General features: G+C 40.9%; 2 protein-coding genes across 8 annotated transcripts in view; one reads left to right on the forward strand and one right to left on the reverse strand.

Moving 5' to 3' along the window:
• Positions 1–12,080, reverse strand: part of SLC1A7 (solute carrier family 1 member 7) — a gene marked incomplete at its 5' end in the record, with an annotated part of 51,485 nt that extends 39,405 nt beyond the window's left edge. For 3 of the 4 annotated variants that reach the window (XM_083847026.1, XM_083847025.1, XM_083847024.1), the window contains 2 exons: positions 9,455–9,534; positions 10,588–10,728. In XM_083847026.1, coding sequence (XP_083703152.1) covers positions 9,455–9,534; positions 10,588–10,728 — 221 coding nt within the window. Of the gene's footprint in view, positions 1–9,454; positions 9,535–10,587; positions 10,729–11,962 lie in introns of those variants that run through there. The other variant, XM_083847027.1, reaches the window with a different exon arrangement.
• The window catches only part of CPT2 (carnitine palmitoyltransferase 2), a 68,511-nt gene that overhangs the window by 47,971 nt on the left and 1,603 nt on the right, over positions 1–18,937 (forward strand). The window contains exons 3-6 of one of the 4 annotated variants that reach the window (XM_083847012.1): positions 10,561–11,141; positions 13,028–13,108; positions 13,223–13,329; positions 17,337–18,641. In XM_083847012.1, the coding sequence (XP_083703138.1) occupies positions 11,122–11,141; positions 13,028–13,108; positions 13,223–13,329; positions 17,337–18,641 (1,513 nt within the window). In that variant the 5' untranslated portion in view covers positions 10,561–11,121. Of the gene's footprint in view, positions 1–10,560; positions 11,222–12,085; positions 12,316–13,027; positions 13,109–13,222; positions 13,330–17,336; positions 18,642–18,937 lie in introns of those variants that run through there. The other 3 variants (XM_083847013.1, XM_083847011.1, XM_083847010.1) reach the window with 3 other exon arrangements.

The following is an 18,937-nucleotide window of genomic DNA, read 5'->3' on the forward strand; positions in this document are numbered from 1 at the left end:
CCGTGCAAACAGGTCATTAAACCCTTATGAGCACCCTTATGGCTTGTTCTGGCTGTTACTGTTAAGCATCAGAATATTTATGAAGTATTTTATTTACAAATAAAAATAGAACTGTCTAGCTTCTCTGCCATTCTCTACTTTTTTTTTTTCTGTTGCTTTCTGATAAAAAGCAAAGTTTTGACCTACATCGAGAGCAAACCTAGATCCCCAGAAATGGAAAGCACAAGAAGCTGCTGTTAAGGCTCCATTCTGCTTGTTTATTTTGTCTTCCTCACCACCAGAAGCCATCTGGTTGTTGCTTTGAAATAGATGGATTATGGATAAAGTTATCAGAAAGGATTAGTGTGATTAGAAAGACATTAATCCTGTCAAGAAGTAATGGTCAAGTATTAACCACCAACAGTTGGTCCTAGAATCATGTTTGTTTTCATTCATCCCGTACCCTCCCTCGCATTCTCATTTTGTAATTGCATGCTGTAGAAAAGACCTTCGTGAGCAAGTTCTCCCAGTGAGGCTGGGAAGCTCCTCTAACAGCTACATTAGAGATGATTATATTACAGTTGAGCATCATGAAAGTGAAGTGCTGGCTTCACTAATGCTGCCTGATCACGCAGGCAGGCTGTCTCTTAGCTTTTTGTCAAGGTCAGAGCCTTTAAGTTTCAACGTGGTAATAATCTCCATTTCCATAACTCGAGCCATTTAATCATCTTGAAATGCTTCACAAATATAACAATCCATCAAATAGGAAGGCAGGATCTCCATGTTACAGACAAGGAAACAAAGAAATTAAGGCACTTATTTAAATACAAACAGTTTGCAGAGAAAATGATAAGCCTGAAGCTATCTCTGTACTGCGATGGACCATCAGCCTCTTCCTCATCAGTGCTCAGGCTGCTTCACTTCCATGGAGGTACCATTTATGGAAGAACAGGTTGCAACAATGAAAATAAGAAACTTTACAGTAATGAGAAAAAAAGAGAAACTTTCTCTGATTCTTTCTGTAGTTTGATGCTTGATTGTGCTCTTAGTTTCCAATGGAATCAAAATGATTTTAGCAGCAGGGATAGGCACGACTTTTTCTTTCCAGGATATTTTTTTGCTTTCTTCTAACATGACAGAATACCTACAGAGCTAGACGCTGCTGTGACTGTGACGGAGATTGCTGCTGCTGTCATCACACGCCTGAGTGACGGTGGTACTAGTGGGATCACCGTAGCCCATCTCTGTCTCTGCTTCACCCTGTGTGGTCTACCTTTACTTACAGTATATACATGTTTTTTTCATCTCTGGATGTCATGTTACACTGCACAGGAAGAAATACCTCCTGCCCAGACTTGCACAAACGCAGCTAGATAGCACACTGCTGCTCTCTACCTGTGTACATGTCACAGACAATCAAGTGGCATCTTGGTTGGAAACCGGTGCCACCCAACACTTCCAGTCCCATCCACCCACTTCTAAGTGATGCCAGGACATCTCATGGCATGACATCATTTGTCTAAGTAGAGGGGAACATAAAATCCTACAATAAACCATGCTCATACCCTGAACTAAGCTGGATTAGGTATGTGTCATGCACTTGTAGAAGGATGCCCATTTGGTACTGATGACCACTCTTTCCATGTACATTTACATAGAGCCCAGACAAGCAATAAAACATTGCCTAGGCTCTCTGTGAACTTTACTGAGATTCCAGTAGTTTTGGGGACTGCCAGTGTACTAGCAGACTTCTGATGATCTAAGCGCAGCTAAGAAACTAACATGATCACTTGTACTCAGATGAATGATCTCTATCTAATGGCATGTATTATTAAAAGTTGTAGTATTGCAGTGTGATTTTCAAACAAGATGAGTAGTCTAGAATGCTCTTGAAGGGCCAGGGGCTTACTAAGGTTCATCTCATTTGAAAATCAAATAATAGGAAACAGCATTTTTAAAGTTTAGATATCTAGGCATCAATGAAAATAAAATGTCTATGCACCATAAAAGTGAATACAAAAAATGGTAGCTGTTTTACAACTAGAATTGTTGCAGCAGTTTCTGTGCAGTTAGATTACCAGCTGTAAACAGCACATAAAGTGTGAATTAACTTTTCAGAGAGCCTCAGGATACAACTGTTTTGATAAAGACAGTGGAATCTCAAAGGTGTCGAGCATGATGGAAAATCTGGCCCTTCGTCTTCAAGCTACAGCAAGTAAAAATTCTAGATCTACCTGTCTGCAATACACTATTTGCAGTGCTTGTGTTTAATTTTTCATCCAGGCTGTAAGGAACCGAAACAAGTAATTCTACATTTCTAGTACATCAGAACATGCAACTTTCTGAGATGCTGTGTTTTTTTTTTTTTTCTCTGTTGAATAATGCTTTATGAAATAGCAAGAGTTTTATTTTTTACCCAAAATGTTGAGGTTTCCTTTTCCTTATTCTGTGGCACTTGTAATCTTTAATGATAAACCAACATATATAACAAAAAGCCTGCCAAGAACTTACATCACGCATTGTATTTTCTTAGTGTGCTATAGGGAATCTGTTTTTATGGACTAATGTAAACAAGGCAGGATTTTGTTTAGCTCACAGTGAAGATCAATGTGCAATGGCTATTCCATCACTGCTTCCTCTCCAGCAGTCCAATACACAAGGCTACTGTGACACATCTATAAATGCTGGAAGGATTGAACAGCAACCTTTGATCACTGACTGATAAAAGAGACCTGAGACATTGTAATATAGCATGTGCAGAATTCAGGCTGACCTGTTGACTTTAGCTGTGCTGATAAAGCATTTCCTAAATGCAGAGGTCAGGATGCAAATGAAAACAAATGAAAACAAATTTTCTATTAAATATGGATGTGCAGCTTAACATCTGTGGAAAGCACAGAAGGAGCCAAGAATCTTAATAATACTTGATTTTCTGTTCTGTAAGTTCTTTCAAGTGTTTTTAGATTAAGAAAAGACCAAAAGGATTTGGAAGACAAATTTGGTGTATAAACAAAAGTCAGATTTATTCAACTGTTTATAATTCACACATGTTTTTATCGTAAGGAAACAGAAGGGATTCAGCCAGCCCCTTAAACTTCACATACCATTTCTCTTTCTTTTGCAAGACACTAAGTATTTTAGAGTGATTAGAAGACTACAGAAAGAATATGTAAAGTCACAAACTACTCAGATCCCATTTGTAATCACATCAGTGCTTTCCGCACTCATTCAGTCTGTGACCATAGATGTCTGTTGCACATCGTTAGATCCCTACTGATGATGCCTAAATAATTTGTATTGAGTTGGTCCAATTTTGTCATTATGACATGCGTAACTCTGTAGCATGTTGTTTTTCTCCAAAAACAGTTTGTAACTCTAGGTTATACAGGTAAGAAAAAACACAAGACTATTAGATCTGACCACTAGAGTCTATATTTCTAAACACAGCGAACAACATTGACAATGTTACACTTTATAAAACAGTGAAAGCTCTGAAGATGTCTGAGGCACAGAGAGGAGATTCATAAGAAGGTTTCCTAAGAGAGTAGAATGGATTTTTCCTCTAAAAGCTCAGGCAATCTTCAAGCATCATTTGGAGAACTGTTGGGGTAATCTGAGATCAGTTCTGCAATATAATAGAGATATGGATAATTTAAAGTAGTTAATGGTGTTGAGTGAGATTGCTGTCTGCCCAGTTCTTCTTACCCTTAGGTATTCCTCCCCTTTCACTTTCATTCAAGTGTAGTTCTGCTTTGCACTCTAAAAGTATATATATTTATCCTCTTGAGTCATCTCCTTAACAGTCCCATCTCTAGACCAACCTCAATAAAACAGTAGATGCCATACCCTAGGAGAGGGCTTCTTCTCACTGGAGGGAAATGTATTTCTGTTTTTATTTCCATGACAGTGATACATAACAGGTAATTCAGAAATGGGACGCTATACACACTTTATGTTACCATTCAGGCATCCCACGTATTTTCCCATACTAACCCAACAGAATGTTTACCCTCCTCTGTTGGGAAGAGCTGTTCCTAAGTGCTGATATTTTTCTATTGGCAAGGTAACACAGAGGAAAAATTCCAGAGTTGAATAATATGAATAAAAAGCCCTGTGTTTCCAATTGCAATTTAATTATACCAGAAAATATGTGTGCTTTGGGGACATGACAAAACACTGTTCTGAGCACTCCTCAGTGAACTCCTGAGGCTCCTCCATGAACTGTGGGCAGCATTTTGCAGCCACTCCTCAACACCTCACTAGATAATACAGAATTAAATTTGATTGCACTTGATTAAGCCCCATTTTGGCAACTGCATAAGCATAGGAACAGTGACTGATATTTAGCAAAGAATGACTAGAGGGGATAGTTTAATTCATATGTGGCAGAAAAGAGCCAAACAAAAACTGATGAGAAGCTTTTGTTATCTATCCTTTCCCATTCAATCTTCAGTTAAATTACGTGAGTTTTTTCAAGATGATATAAAAAAAACCTCTCTCAGTACCAGGAATGGATTAGAAGAAATAGCACTGCACATACTGTCGTTCATGCAAAACCAGTATCAAGTGAATGAATTTTGGCTGGCAACTTGGTTTAAATTTAATGATAAGAAAGAAGACATTTCATGTCCTTCTAGAGATTTGTATCTCCCTTCAGAATAGGTATGGTACTGCCCATATCTACCACAGATTTACATTCATGGTAGACATTTCAGATTGCAAAGTTCTGTAGCAGCCTCTGAGTGTTTGGGTCAAATTCTTCATCCCTAGCAAACTGTTAAGCTTTAGTAGTAAAACAGACAAATAATCTCCTGTCTGTGGTGTATTATCAGTCTCGTTTACACTAACAGTGAGCAAAACAGTGCCTGAAACAATTTACCCAAGCTAATGGTCTGTCTCACAGTATATTTTAACTAAACCCCAAACTCTCAAAGAATATACTATCGCTCTGAAGTTATTTAGGCTATGTCTGCGCAGACAACTGCAGACAGACATGGACTCCTCTGTCTTCACTTTGAGCTGCCAAGACTGGTCCGGAAGCCATATAGCCACACCAGCCCTTCGCATACGAGCTTGGGCGCAGAGCCATGCTAATGCGGCTATGGGCTTCCGGCATGCAGCTGGCGCAGGCCTGCCCAGTTTGGCTCGTAGGCTGAGCGAGTTCACATCTGCGTGCACCCAGTGTATCTCCACATCCTCTTACATAGTTATTACAGTTGTCAGATCTTCAAATATAACTAACAAGTCCCAATAGACAAAATTTGGTATGGCACAGTAGAACTCAACAAGAACAGAATCCATTAAAACAGAAAGAGCAATATTTTTCATTAGTGGGATGTTAAAAGGCCAATGCTTTCCCCAAATCAGAGAACTGGAAAAAAAAATATGGGTAAAAGGGTGCTATGCTGGAGTAGTTTCCTAACTAAATACCAGGCTTTAACAGCATGAGTAAGAATGACCCGCTCACGAATCTGAGCAGAAGGATAAGGGATTACCAGAACTGATGGCATTATAGACAGGAATCCCCTTAAAGACAGACAGTTCCATATTTAGCATACCGTATTTAATTCAGCCAACAATCCCCCAAAAGTATCAATATTTATTACTATTCCCAAATGAACCTTCAAATAAATGTAATTTTTTATTAGCATATAATTGCTTGTATCAGGCACAACATACTTAGAGGAATGGGCTTTAAATTTTTTAAAAGTCCTCATCAAATTAGTTATTTAGATGTGCCTATAAAGGGAACGATCTTTCTTTGACAGATTCTGCAACTGGAAAAGAGTCAAACCTCTGCTACACATTATTTCATAAATATCCAGAAAAATGTCATTATTAAATAAATTAAAAATGTAATAATTATTCTGAGCTTAAACAAAACAAACTGCTTTTTCTAAAATGAATATTCACAGACAAACAATTAAATTCTGCCAGGACAGTTCTTTCCCATAAGTAGTCTTGTCTCACTGCTTACTGCTAGTCTTAGAAAACTGGGACCTATATTGCCAGATGAAAACTTAATCATATAAACAAGGGTGCTGAAATAAAGGATGCAATTTACTGTTATGTATACAGGTAGGCTTACAAAACAAAGAGAACTGAATAGGTTCAGCTGGCATAAACCTCTGTAACTCTGGCACTAAGGTGCTTTTCTGAAGAAGCAAGGCTTATGCAGTCCAACTTGGTGTGCGTGTGAGCCCTTACTAATAACATTTTAATTCATTTTTCTCTCAAACAATGCAGAAGGGTTGGAAGGCTCATAATGAGAAAATTAAGTTTCTGTAAGGTCTGTAAAACTAATGGCTGGATACAGGAAGAAATGATCTGTGCTTTTCTACTGTTATCTTGAAATAAGAACTATGGGCTACAAGCCCTGTGTCTCCTCCAATGTGCCTTCCAGACCTGCAGCATATGCGTTCTGCAATTAATCTCTGAAGTTGCAGGAAGCCTGGTGAATCCAGTGCATTCAGGCTGCACTGAGCTCTACATTGCCCAGTGTGTCTACTGCCCCTGCAGAGTTGCTGGCACGTGTGTTTTGAACAGAAAAGATGACTTGAATTTTGTTTCTGGGTTGCATACCACACTGTAAGCTCTCTCCCTACTAGAAGAAAGCATTATAAAAGTTTCAGCAGTTGTAAATTTTTCAGAATGTGTATCTTCTTCAAAACCTCAGTCACAGCAAGATACAAAGTTGTAATAGATAAGGTTTCAGTAATAGCCTTCCCCAAAAACTTGGGTTAAGGCAGTTATACATATTATATATCAAAGTTCCAGCCTACTGGATTTCGATCAGTGTAAAACTATCAATGTCTGACAAAGATCCAGGGGCACAAGGACAAAAATGCTCATACGGGAGCTGACAGCACCTGAGTTATTGTACAGTGACGGCCAGAGCCACCGACCTGCGCTTGAGCCAGCCCTCATGTCTGTCACTGTTGGCACTGAGAATATTTGGTCAGAGGGTTTATATTATCATTAGCAAATTTGAGAAGATGTTGATGGGAAAATTGGACTTTTGTTTCTCTCTCAGGTTTTTGCTTGGTGCAGAGCACAAAGACATTGACATTAGATTTGAGTATTTCAAGCTCTCAGAACCTGAGAAAACAAAGCGATGCATGGGTGTCTCGGACAATCAGTTTGCCCTGAAAGCACTACTTGCTAGTGAAGGATACATGTGGTGTAAAAAAAAAAAAAGAAAAGGAGTTTATCATTAACTACACTGAAAGGAAGTGTAGATTTTCTGGGTAGGCAACACTATTAGAAAAAGCCTTGGATAGCCTCCTGTATATGTAAGACCTAAATGCACTGGAGTGACTGCCAACACTCCGGTAACAACTCGTGGTTCCTGACTCTTCTAGACAGAGCCATCTCCTGGCTAAAGGATGTAATACGGCACCGAGATCCTTTTGACAACCCGTTAAGTTCTCTTCCTTCCTCAGACAATGGAGTTAATCAATTCTAACAGTACGGCCCAGAGATTCCTTGCTTATACATCTGTAAATAACTTACAGCTATCACAGGCTGTGTCAGAGCAGTTTTTTCCATTGTGCTGCTTCGCCTCCTAGAATCTCAAAAAAAAAACCCCAAAAAAAACACACCACAAGGGTATCTAAAGAACTATATATTTTAGGGAAGGTACGTGACTTTACTCCAACCCTTTTCTGTCCTTAGTAGATCACTTGCTCATGTGACATTATGTTTTCCTTGGAAAACTCTCCTTCTACCTCTCCAAAAAATCTTTTATTTTGTCTTGATGTTTTCTAGCTGTGTGGGAAAGAACCAAGTATGAATCTATGGTCATATTAGGAGTGCCAGACTTGCAAGCACTATGAATCTGCTTCATTCTGTACAGAAACATGGGAAGTAAGATGCCAAGGTGGGATTTAAAAATAAAATTAGCACTCAATTGTGTTTATTTTCAGTAACTCTCCGTGACCTGAAGTCTAGAAAATTATATTTCTCTTAAAATTAAAGATGAGTTTTAGGCATACCTATTGGGTTCCAGAAAGAAGCTGAGGCTTCAAGTAAAGGCACCAAATACTGCAATATTTTTTTCTCAGATCAGTTAAGGTAAAGTTAGCTTTGCTACTCTCCATCTCTCCTTATCTCTTCTGTCAGCACTGGGCTGAGAAGGCTTTTGTCCATAAAACTGGTATTTGGTTGTTATTGTAGTCAGTTGTAAGACAGAAAAATTTACAGGAGACTAACTGTTGTCCTAAATTTGGCCAACCCACTGCAAAGACAGCTACGTGAGCATCAAGATCTAGATCATTAATTCACCACTGATAAAGGGGCATTATTTAAGGTTCTGCCTTTAATGTACTAGGAAATCACTTTCACTTCCAGCTGAAACCAGGCATACATTAGTAATTCACTGGACACACAGGTGTTTTTTTTCAATATTTATCATACTGCAGCAAATCTCCAAAAGAACTACAGAGGATTATAAATTAACTGTACTTTTATTAACTGGCAGCCAAAAGGACCAACCACACCCTGGGGTGCATCAGGCACAGCACTGCTGGCTGGTCAAGGGAAGGGTCTCTTCTCTGGTCTGTGCTGGTGCGGCCTCACCTTGAGCACTGGGTGCACGTTTAGGCACCACAGTATAAAACAGACATAAAACTATTAGAGAGCATCCAAAGGAGGGTTAGAAAGATGGTGAAGGGCCTAGAGAACAAGGTCTGTGAGTTGCAACTGAAGTCGCTGGGTTTGTTCAGCCCAGAGCAGAGCAGGCCGAGGGGAGGCCTCATGGCGGCCTGGAGCTCCCTCATGAGGGGAGCGGAGGGGCAGGCGCTGAGCTCTGCTCTCTGGGGACAGTGACAGGACCCGAGGGAACGGCATGGAGCTGGGACAGGGGAGGGTCAGGCGGGTGTTAGGAAAAGGTTCTTGACCAAGAGGGTGGTCGGGCACTGGGACTGACTCTCCAGGACAGTGGTCACAGCACTGAGCCTGACAAAGTTCAAGAAGCATTTAGACACTGCTCTCAGACATAGGGTTTGATTTTTGGGTGGTCCTGTGTGGAGTCAGAAGTTGGACTCGATGATCCTTGTGGGCCCCTTCCAACTCAGAATATTCTGTGATTGTATGATTCAGTGATTTTTCATCTTACTTGCATGGTGTATTATTTCAATTATTTAGATTTAAGGCAGACTTTTTGATATGGTGGCGTATTTATTCATTTAACTTCTAGTTCTCTTGAAGGAAAAAGTCCTCCCATTAGGTGGAAGGAAGAAAACATCAATTAAAAAAACAAATAGTCTTTGAGCAAATAAAACCTGTAGGAGGTACTGTGGAAACGTTCCTATTGATTAAAAAAGAAGTTCATAGCTCCACTTTCAATATGAATCTACAGCAGTAGGTAATGCTTCCAGCACTTCAACATTTATTCAGTCAAAACCAAAGCAGTGGTATCCTATTTCTTTTTTATGAAACTTTAAAAGTTATTGGAACAATCATTGTCTTCACTTACCTTGATACAACCAGGGGGAGAATCAACATTTTCAGCATCCTCATCAGTAACTCACCAGGAAACTGGAAATAACTAATTTCCTAGAAATACATGGAGAGATGCTTATTGTTTTGAGATAAAAACTATCTGCCTTCATGAGACCTGCTAGAGCTGTGCGTCAAGTGTTACAATCAGGTAACACTGGTAAAATCTCAAGCTCTAGTATATAAGGTAGCAAAGGTTTTAGGCTTTAAGAGATCATTTTAAAATTCATTCAATTACGTATTGTATTGTAATTCAACAAAACACACAGGATTTTTCATTCCTTTGCCAAAGATGACAAAAACGAAATAGGCCACCTCCTAGGGACTACTGTTAATAGGCTGCCTTGAATAATATCTCCATTCTGCATTTTGTGTTTTGCTAGATGTGTATGAAGCTACTGCTTGGAAACAAAGTCTTCAGTCTGCAGATAGTGGTAGCAGAACATAGAATTGTTTTAACTATTGTGTTTATTAAGGGCCATAATTTTTAATTGAGATTTATATTGGATGCTCAAACAATGCATTCAGCAATGCACGTTGCCCTGTGTACACTGATAGACCAATACAGCAGTAAGAAACAAGTAGCCGCAAAAAAAGCTTAGTTTAAGTACCCATGAGGCGAAATCCCCAAGTGACTCAAATAACGTGGACTGTTAATGATAGGAGATCTTAAATTTATTAATATAAAATACTATTGGTATAATATAAACACTTGTACCTCCATACATCTGATGGTGAAAATTATTGCCAGTGTTTTCTTTAGACATACACGTTTCAAGGTAATATAAAATCCAACAAATATATCATACTGTTTTAACATTCATTCAACTTATTTTCTATACTCACAACATTGCAATGTAGTTATGTCAGATTTACTAGGTGTTTTAAAGACCAGAACCCTTTGCAATACACATTGTTTGAGAATGTGTGAAAAGACCCAAGAAGCAGTGTGTAGATTAACAAATAAAACAAATTAAACAAATTTAAAAAATACACATACATGCTTGTTATCTCAAAAAGTCCATCCTGAAGTTCCACAGATGCTATGTCTTTTGTTACTTAAGTACAATATTTTCTCTGCAGTGATACACTCAACCGTGCCACACGTACCTGCTGGGAGAGACGTCTCGTCCTAAGGAAGAATCCGAGAAGACAGCCCACGGTGACTGACAACACTGAGAGAATGAGCAAACCATTTCTTTTACAAACATCCTTGACCCGAGCGAGGATTGCATCAAAAGCCACTGCCATGCTGTCCTCCGTGCAATTTGGAGAAGAATCAGCATCCCACGGAGAGAGAATTCACTCACTCCTCCTGTAGGAGTGGACAGACCTAGCTCTGTATAGATCAGATCAAAGCATTTCCAGTTCTGCTTAGCTGACCTGCAAGGTCACCCCTCTGCCAATCGCCACCAAGCAAACAGCTGGCATTATTGTTCCAAATTAATACCAATAATCCTATTATCGACTACATCATTAAGAGCCTGGAAGAAGATTAGGGGGCTCTGGAAAATTAGAACAGAATGCAGTAGTATTTCTAAAACAAGACTGGTTCAATACAAACTGATGCTCTTGGAAGGAAGGCGGTGTTTAAGTACGTTAACCTGGTCTTCCCGGTTTGGGATTTGGGGATCAACGTAATTCATGCATACAAATGCATATAGGTAATGTTACTGCACCGTTTTCCTGTGCAGGACAGAGCAGGTAACATTTTGAACTGGACTATCACAACAGGGCAAACCAGGTAAAACTGAACTTCATTAACTAAAGCAGGCTTGGATATTTTGTTTTCGAGACCAAGAAAAGACTGAATGTGTAGCCTAAGAGCCACATATCGATCAGAAAACTGCAGTATACTGAAACACGCAAAGAGACCTTCTGGCATTTGGCATTTATTATCTTGGAAGCAAAATGATTTCACTTTTTCTCCTACCACTATGTTGTTTAGAGTAGGGCCAGTTTACTTTCAGAGGATTACCAGACTAAGCCACAGGGATTGCTTTCCTTTCCTTTGCCGTGTCTGCATCCAGCCCCAACACTGATTTTTATGCTAATGAATATCTGATAAAAATACACTACCGTTACTGTTCACCATGCTGCACTTACTGAAACTCTACTGTAGTGTGTGGGTTATCCTAAGATTATTCAGTATTTTTATGGAAAATATTCCATTACAGTAGAACAAATGTGGCTATTTACTGTTTTATTGTAGATTGCAGTGCAGTACTTGTAGCTACGTGCTCAAGTGTGAGTAAAAAACTCACGAGAGCAGACCAAACCATGGTCTGTAAGCAGGATCTGAATACTGTAGGACCAGTACGACAAGAGTGATGCTGTCAGGGGAATCAAATAATATGTGATCGTATTACGTGATCATATGTGTCAGGAGAATCCCATCAATTTTTATTAATGCATGTGTAAGAAAGCACTGAACTAATACTGCAAGCTCAGTGCAGGCATTTCCTAAAACAGGTAATTTTGTTACCGTGACAGCACGCTTCCCCAGCGGCGAAACGCGGCAAGAACCCTTCGCTCCCTCAGGCGACCCGGCCGCCATTTTTCTCCCGCCGGCGGGCGGGCTCGGCCCGAGCGGGCAGGGAGCTCCGCGGCCGGGGCGGAGCCGCAGGGGCGGAGCCGTTGAAGCCGGAGCTGTTGAGGCCGGAGCTGTGGAGGCTCCGCCGCCGCCGGGCCGCAGAGCGGGGCCGGGGCGGGCGAGGCGGGCGTCATGGCGGCGCGGCAGCTGGTGCTGCTGCGGCGGGGCTACAGCAGCGCGGGCGCTGCCGAGTACCTGCACCGCAGCATCGTGCCCACCATGCACTACCAGAAGAGCCTGCCCAGGTACCGCCGGGCTCGGCGGGGACGCGGGCAGAGGTCGGGTGCAGCAGGGCCTCAGCCCTGGGGTGTCTGCTGGGAGGAGAGGGCACGGGAGGGAAGGGAAAGGAAGGGAAGGGAAGCGGCTTGCTCTGGCTGGCTTTGTTGTGCTGTGTTCTCTTCCTGAAACTCCGTGGAGAAGAATGATTTTGTTCTTTAAAGCACAGATATGACTGTAAAGCCACTATCGAAAGTTGAGATTGGAAAGTAACCCTTGTATGTATAATGGAGTTACTTTATAGTTAGAGGAGGCTTAGAAACGTACTGAGTAGGAAATCTGTAAGGAAATGTTCAGCACCCACCAGCGAGCAGTAATCCGGTACAGGAGGTGGCCACCGAGCTGCACCATGCTCCTGTACAGCGGCTTCCCCTTGCTGCACCTTGTGACCCCGTGCTGCTTACAAGGTACTAAGACCCTTCACTGCAATAACTTTATAACAGGACAGTCAAGTTGTTTTTTTTACATTGTTTTCCTTCTCACAAGAAGCTTAAGCTGTGAAGATACATGTCCATATATTCCCTTTCTTCTCCTTCCTTAAGAAACTTTTAAACTGTTTAGATAGTATGGAGGATAAGGAAGAAAGAAGACAGAGAAGACTACAGTGTAAGAAACTGAGTCTTCGTTGGTACTGTTGTGTGTACATGAAGTGTGTGTCTCTTTTTGTTCCCTTTCCTTCAGACTGCCGGTTCCCAAGCTAGAAGATACAATTAAGAGATATCTGAATGCACAGAAACCTCTTTTAAACGATGACCAGTTCAGGTATGGACAAAGAAGATACACATACTGCGTTACCATTTGTTGCTTCAAAGCCACAGTTTCATGTCAAAAATATAAATTATGACAGAATTTCAAATCTTTTATTGATTGCTGCAGGAAAACTGAAGAACTTGCTCATCAGTTTGAAAAGGGGATTGGAAGAGAGCTGCATGAGCAACTAGTTGCTCAAGACAAACAGAACAAGCATACTAGTTACATCACAGGTATGTTGAGCAACTGAATATAGAAGGAGCCCTTAGATCATCGTACTTGATAATACGTAGCTCATAATGCTGCAAATAAAACAGGCTGAAGCTTAAGCCCTCTGTTCCATAAACTTGGAATAACATTTGGTGTATTCTACCTGTGACAGTGTTTGAGCAAATTCTGAGTCTCTGGTGGAATGAAGAAGGTCCTTCATGTAACTCAAATATACCAGAATTCTGCGGGATATTGTACTTAACAAGAATTACAGTTCCACAGGACATTTTTCTCTTTTAGAAAAGGGAAAATACCTTTTTAGAGTAGAAAATACCAAAGTCACTAGTAAAATACAATCAAAAGGGATGGGAAAGAACAGTGGTGCTATTGGAGTTACAAAAAAAAAAAAGAAACTGTGGAAGGAAGATGTCAACCACAAAGATAATATTTTATTACAAGTTAATTACGCAGGTAAAATTATTTTTCTGAAATCAGATTGCTGAAAACAAGATTTCTCTGTGACATACAGTATTATTTTTAGTTTGGTCTTTTCTAATGGAACATTTTGCGTTCTGCACTGCCATCATAAAAGGGGAAATAGATGGGAAATAGATCATGACAAAAAATTAGGTATCCTTTCGTAAGGGTAGATCTTCTTAAAACGTAGGATGGGCAACTTCGTAGGAGTATTCTGCAGCGATAGTTTCTTGGGAAAATTCTCTCATTATGCTGATAAAAGAGGTGGGTAAATATCGAAGATTAGTTTTTCATGAGTTACTTTGTGTAAATTTGAGTTTATGGTTTTTATTTTCTATTTTTTTCATTGCTATCTAATTATGTTAGGTTAATAGAGGAGCTTAACTAGTAGCTCCCTTAAGGAAACTAAAGCAATCATTTTCAAATAATTCCAAGTTACTTAGAAATAAAACTGAACCTTGAGGGAGGTCAGAAAATATGACTAAGGTTTGGAAGGCAGAAGTAATCAGTGCTCTGGACTTGAAACAACCCTCCCCCCCCCCAAAAAAAAAAATAATTACAAAACAATACTCTTTTAAAGAGCAAAAGAAAAGGAGAAAAGGAGAGATACAGAAAAAGGAAGATGAGAATAAGGAAAAGCAAATTAAGAGAGGGAGAGTGTGCATGGAGTTTTTAGGTTATTCTTTATTGTTGCTTCCACTGGCTTCCAAATACAAGTGTCTGCTTATGAAAGTATTGGATGGATAGCAACAAAGGTGGAAATACTCAGTTATTTATGGAAGTAGAAGTTTGCATGTCCTCCAGTGAATACATTTCTGCCCTCACTGTCTATTGAGAGTGCCCATAAGGGTGTTAGCTTAACAAGTTGCACAGCAACCACAAATTCTGTAAAGAATACCAGATTATTTCACGTAAGCTGCTGGTCAGTTTATTAGCTTATGCTTTCTATTCACTTTGTACAGTATCTAGGTTTTAACTGGTGCTGACTGTATGGTGTTTGTCAAGGCTAACCAGCATGCTTCTGCTTTGTGTCAATGAAATACAGGGTGCTTGTTTTCCTTTGTGTTTAGTTATTATTCTTTTTAGGCCTCATAAAAGACCTGTTCTACTTTAAATTGGTTTCTGAAAATATGTATAGTTGCATCCGTGCTGGATGGACTTGGAGTCCAGGGTTAAAAGGCTACATAATGATGTGGAATGTGTTTTTAAAATCATAATGAATGCCAGTTACACTCATCTGTGAGGAACTGGAATTAAAATTATGACAGAACTTGAGTTACCTGTTGCCCTTCTTAGAACTCAGCTAGAAATTCCTACTTGGGAATGATCCAGGCTTGAAATAATAATCTTTCATTCATCAGCTGCCTTGAGATGAACTTGGTCTCCACTTGTTTCTGGTGTCTGCTTCCATACAGCTTGTAATACCAAAACTTAACAAGTTCAGAGTTGTTAACAATGATGAAATAGATGCTACTTAAGAAGAAGAAAACAACCAAACACACACAAAACAACCCTTCGCTGCCTATGGCTGTGCCTCCTGGATTTTTGTTTTACTCATAAGCATATGTGGAGGTGTGACTGCATTTTAGAGCTATGATGGACTTCCTTCATTACAGCACAGACAAAATGTTTGTGTCACATTCATGCTTCTTGATATGCTGACATGCCATGTGATGAAATGAGACTGTGTAAAAGACCTGTAGGTGTCAAATGTTATTCTTCTTTCTGAAGTCTGTTCTCAGTCTGGAATAATAACCTTGAGGTCCCTTCTAACCTAGAATATCCTGAGTTGGAAGGGACCCATAAGGATCATCGAGTCCAACTCCTGGCACCACACAGGTCTACCCAAAAATTCAGACCATGTGACTAAGTGCACTGTCCAAATGCTTCTTAAACTCCGACAGGCTTGGTGCAGTGACTGCTTCCCTGGAGAGCCTGTTCCAGTGCGTGACAGCCCTCTCAGTGAAGAACCCCTTCCTGATGTCTAGCCTAAACCTTCCCTGCCGCTGCTTGACACCATTCCCTCGGGTCCTATCACTAGTCGCTAAAGAGAATAGATCGGCGCCTTCCCCTCCAGTCCCCCTCATGAGGAAGCTGTAGGCTGCGATGAGGTCTCCCCTCAGCCTCCTCTTTTCCAGGCTGAACCTCATCATATTGCCAGCTTAGGAACCCAGTTGTGATGCATCGGTATCAAAAGTTCTGTTCAGTGCTGATCGCTTTAGTGGATAGAAGGAGGAAAGAGGTGAAAATGCATGACAGCAAATGTGGGTGGAGGAATGCTGCCAGGAAGAGAGCAGTAGGAATGAGGACAAACAATGAGGGAAACTCTGCCTCAGAAATAGTTGCAGAATCACAGAATATTCTGAGTTGGAAGGGACCCACAAGGATCATCGAGTCCAACTTCTGACTCCGCACAGGACCACCCAAAAACCAGACCCTATGTCTGAGAGCAGTGTCCAAATGCTTCTTGAACTTTGTCAGGCTCAGTGCCATGACCACCCTCTTGGTCAAGAACCTTTTCCTAATGCCCACCTGACCCTCCCCTGTCCCAGCTCCATGCCGTTCCCTCGGGTCCTGTCACTGTCCCCAGAGAGCAGAGCTCAGCGCCTGCCCCTCCGCTCCCCTCGTGAGGGAGCTGCAGGCCGCCGTGAGGCCTCCCCTCAGACTGCTCTGCTCTGGGCTCACCATCTTTCTAACCCTCCTTTGGATGCTCTCTAATAGTTCTATGCCCTTTTTATACTGTGGTGCCCAAAACTGCACACAGTACTCGAGGTGAGGCTGCACCAGTGTAGAGCAGAGTGGTACAGCCCCTTCCCTTGACCAGCTGGCAGTGCTCTGCCTGATGCACTCTAAGACTCGCCTGGCCCTTTGGCTGCCAAGGGCACACTGCTGGCTCATACTCAGCTTGCCATTGACCAAAACCCCCGAATCCATTTCTGTGGGGCTGTTTCTCAGCCTCTTGTCTCCCATCCTGTACGTATATCCAGGGTTGCCCCCTCCCAGGTGCAGAATCCAGCACTTGCTCGTTAAACTTGATAGTTTTGGTGGTTGCACATCTCACTAATTTGTCAAGATCTCTCTGCAAGGCTTCTCTACCCTCAAGATAAGATTATAAAGAGAAGCATGCCCCCAGTGACAGAAAATTGAAGAAATTAATAGTTTAAGTGTACTTAAAGGTGTGTTCTAGTCTAAATGTGAGGTGTTCAATAAAATCAGTGCCAGGGAGCTGCATTGCATATCACAGGAGGTACAATTTATCACTGAGATATACAGAAAACATGGAAATTTTCCCTCAGTCCTGGTGACGTTGAGAATCTTCATATAGATTGCTCCAAATACAGTATTTTTACAATTAGCCAGCAGTACCTCTCTTAGTAATTGGAGATTGGGAGAGTCCTTGAGGGAATTATTGCACATTTTTTTCTAGTTTATCTGCACTTCAGTAAGTATTAATGATTACCGTTTGAGGCGGGATATTGATTACATGAACCTCTGGTCTAATTCAGTACACTGCTTTTATGTTCTGACCTGTTTCTCAACTCTCTGTTTCCAGGTCCCTGGTTTGATATGTACCTAAAATCACGTGACCCCGTTGTTTTGAATTTTAATGCATTTATGTCTTTTAATCCTGATCCAAAATCTGAGTATAACGATCAACTCACACGAGCTACAAACATGACTGTTTCTGCTGTACGTTTTATGAAGACCTTCAGGGCTGGTTATCTTGAACCTGAGGTTTTTCACCTCAATCCAGAAAAAAGTGACACTGAGATCTTTAAGAAAATTATCCGATTTGTGCCTTCCTCACTTTCTTGGTTTGGTGCCTACATGGTCAATGCATACCCCCTCGATATGTCTCAGTACTTCAGGCTTTTCAATTCTACACGGTTGCCTAAGCTCAACAAAGATGAGCTTTTTACAGATGAAAAGGCAAAACACTTACTGGTAATGAAAAAAGGGAATTTTTATGTATTTGATGTTATTGATAGAGATGGAAATATGGTGAAACCTTCAGAAATACAAGCACACTTGAAATACATCCTCAGTGACAACAGTCCAGCCCCGGACTTCCCACTTGGCTACCTCACCAGTGAAAACCGAGATACTTGGGCATTGCTGAGAAAGAATCTACTGGATAGCGGCAATGAGGAAGCTCTTCAAAAAGTAGATTCTGCTTTGTTTTGCCTAAGTTTAGATGATTTTCCCATTAAAGACTTTGTGCACTTGTCCCATACTATGTTGCATGGAGATGGTGCTAACCGCTGGTATGACAAATCCTTTAATCTTATCATAGCTAAAGACGGCACTGCAGGAATTAATTTTGAACATTCCTGGGGTGATGGTGTGGCTGTGCTCAGATTCCAGAACGAAGTCTTTAAAGACAGTACCAAAGTACCAGCTGTCAGCCCTCAGTCGCAGCCTGCTTCCGTAGACTCTTCCAGAGCAGTACAGAAACTTGACTTTAAGCTGAATGATGCCTTAAAAGCAGGAATTACCAAAGCAAAGCAGAAGTTTGATGCCAGTGTAGAAGCACTATCTATTAATATGATTCAGTTCCATGAAGGGGGCAAGGAACTTTTAAAGCAGAAGAAGGTAAGCCCAGATGCTGTGGTTCAGCTTGCCTTCCAGATGGCTTTCCTTCGACAGTACAATCAGACTGTTGCCACGTATGAATCTTGTAGTACTGCGGCTTTCAAACATGGTCGCACAGAAACTATCCGTCCTGCCTCTATTCATACAAAGAAGTGTTCGGAGGCCTTTGTCAAGGAACTGTCCAAACATAGCACAGAAGAGCTTCAGAAGTTGATTGTGGAGTGCTCCAAATACCATGGCCGTTTGACAAAAGAAGCTGCTATGGGTGAGTAGGAATATATCACTTCTTTTTGCAATAAAATGTTTGTTGAAGTTGCTATCAAAGTTTTACTTCACAAGTAAATAATTAAAGTTTGATGTAGGTCTGACGTTAATGCAAACTTAACAGAAAGCTGCAGTTTAAAATGCATTTCTTGATTAGGAGGAAATACCTCTGTGCTCCTAGTTCACTGTTAACATGTCTAGATTTCTTTCCTACTGTAGTTTTGTCCTTACAGCAGCTGGGCTGTTTGAAGCACTAATAAATACTTAGTGCGTGCTATACTCTCCAAGGCAACTAAG

The sequence above is a fragment of the Anser anser genome (assembly GCF_964211835.1).
Source record: "Anser anser genome assembly, chromosome: 8".
NCBI classification, from domain to species: Eukaryota; Metazoa; Chordata; class Aves; order Anseriformes; family Anatidae; genus Anser; species Anser anser.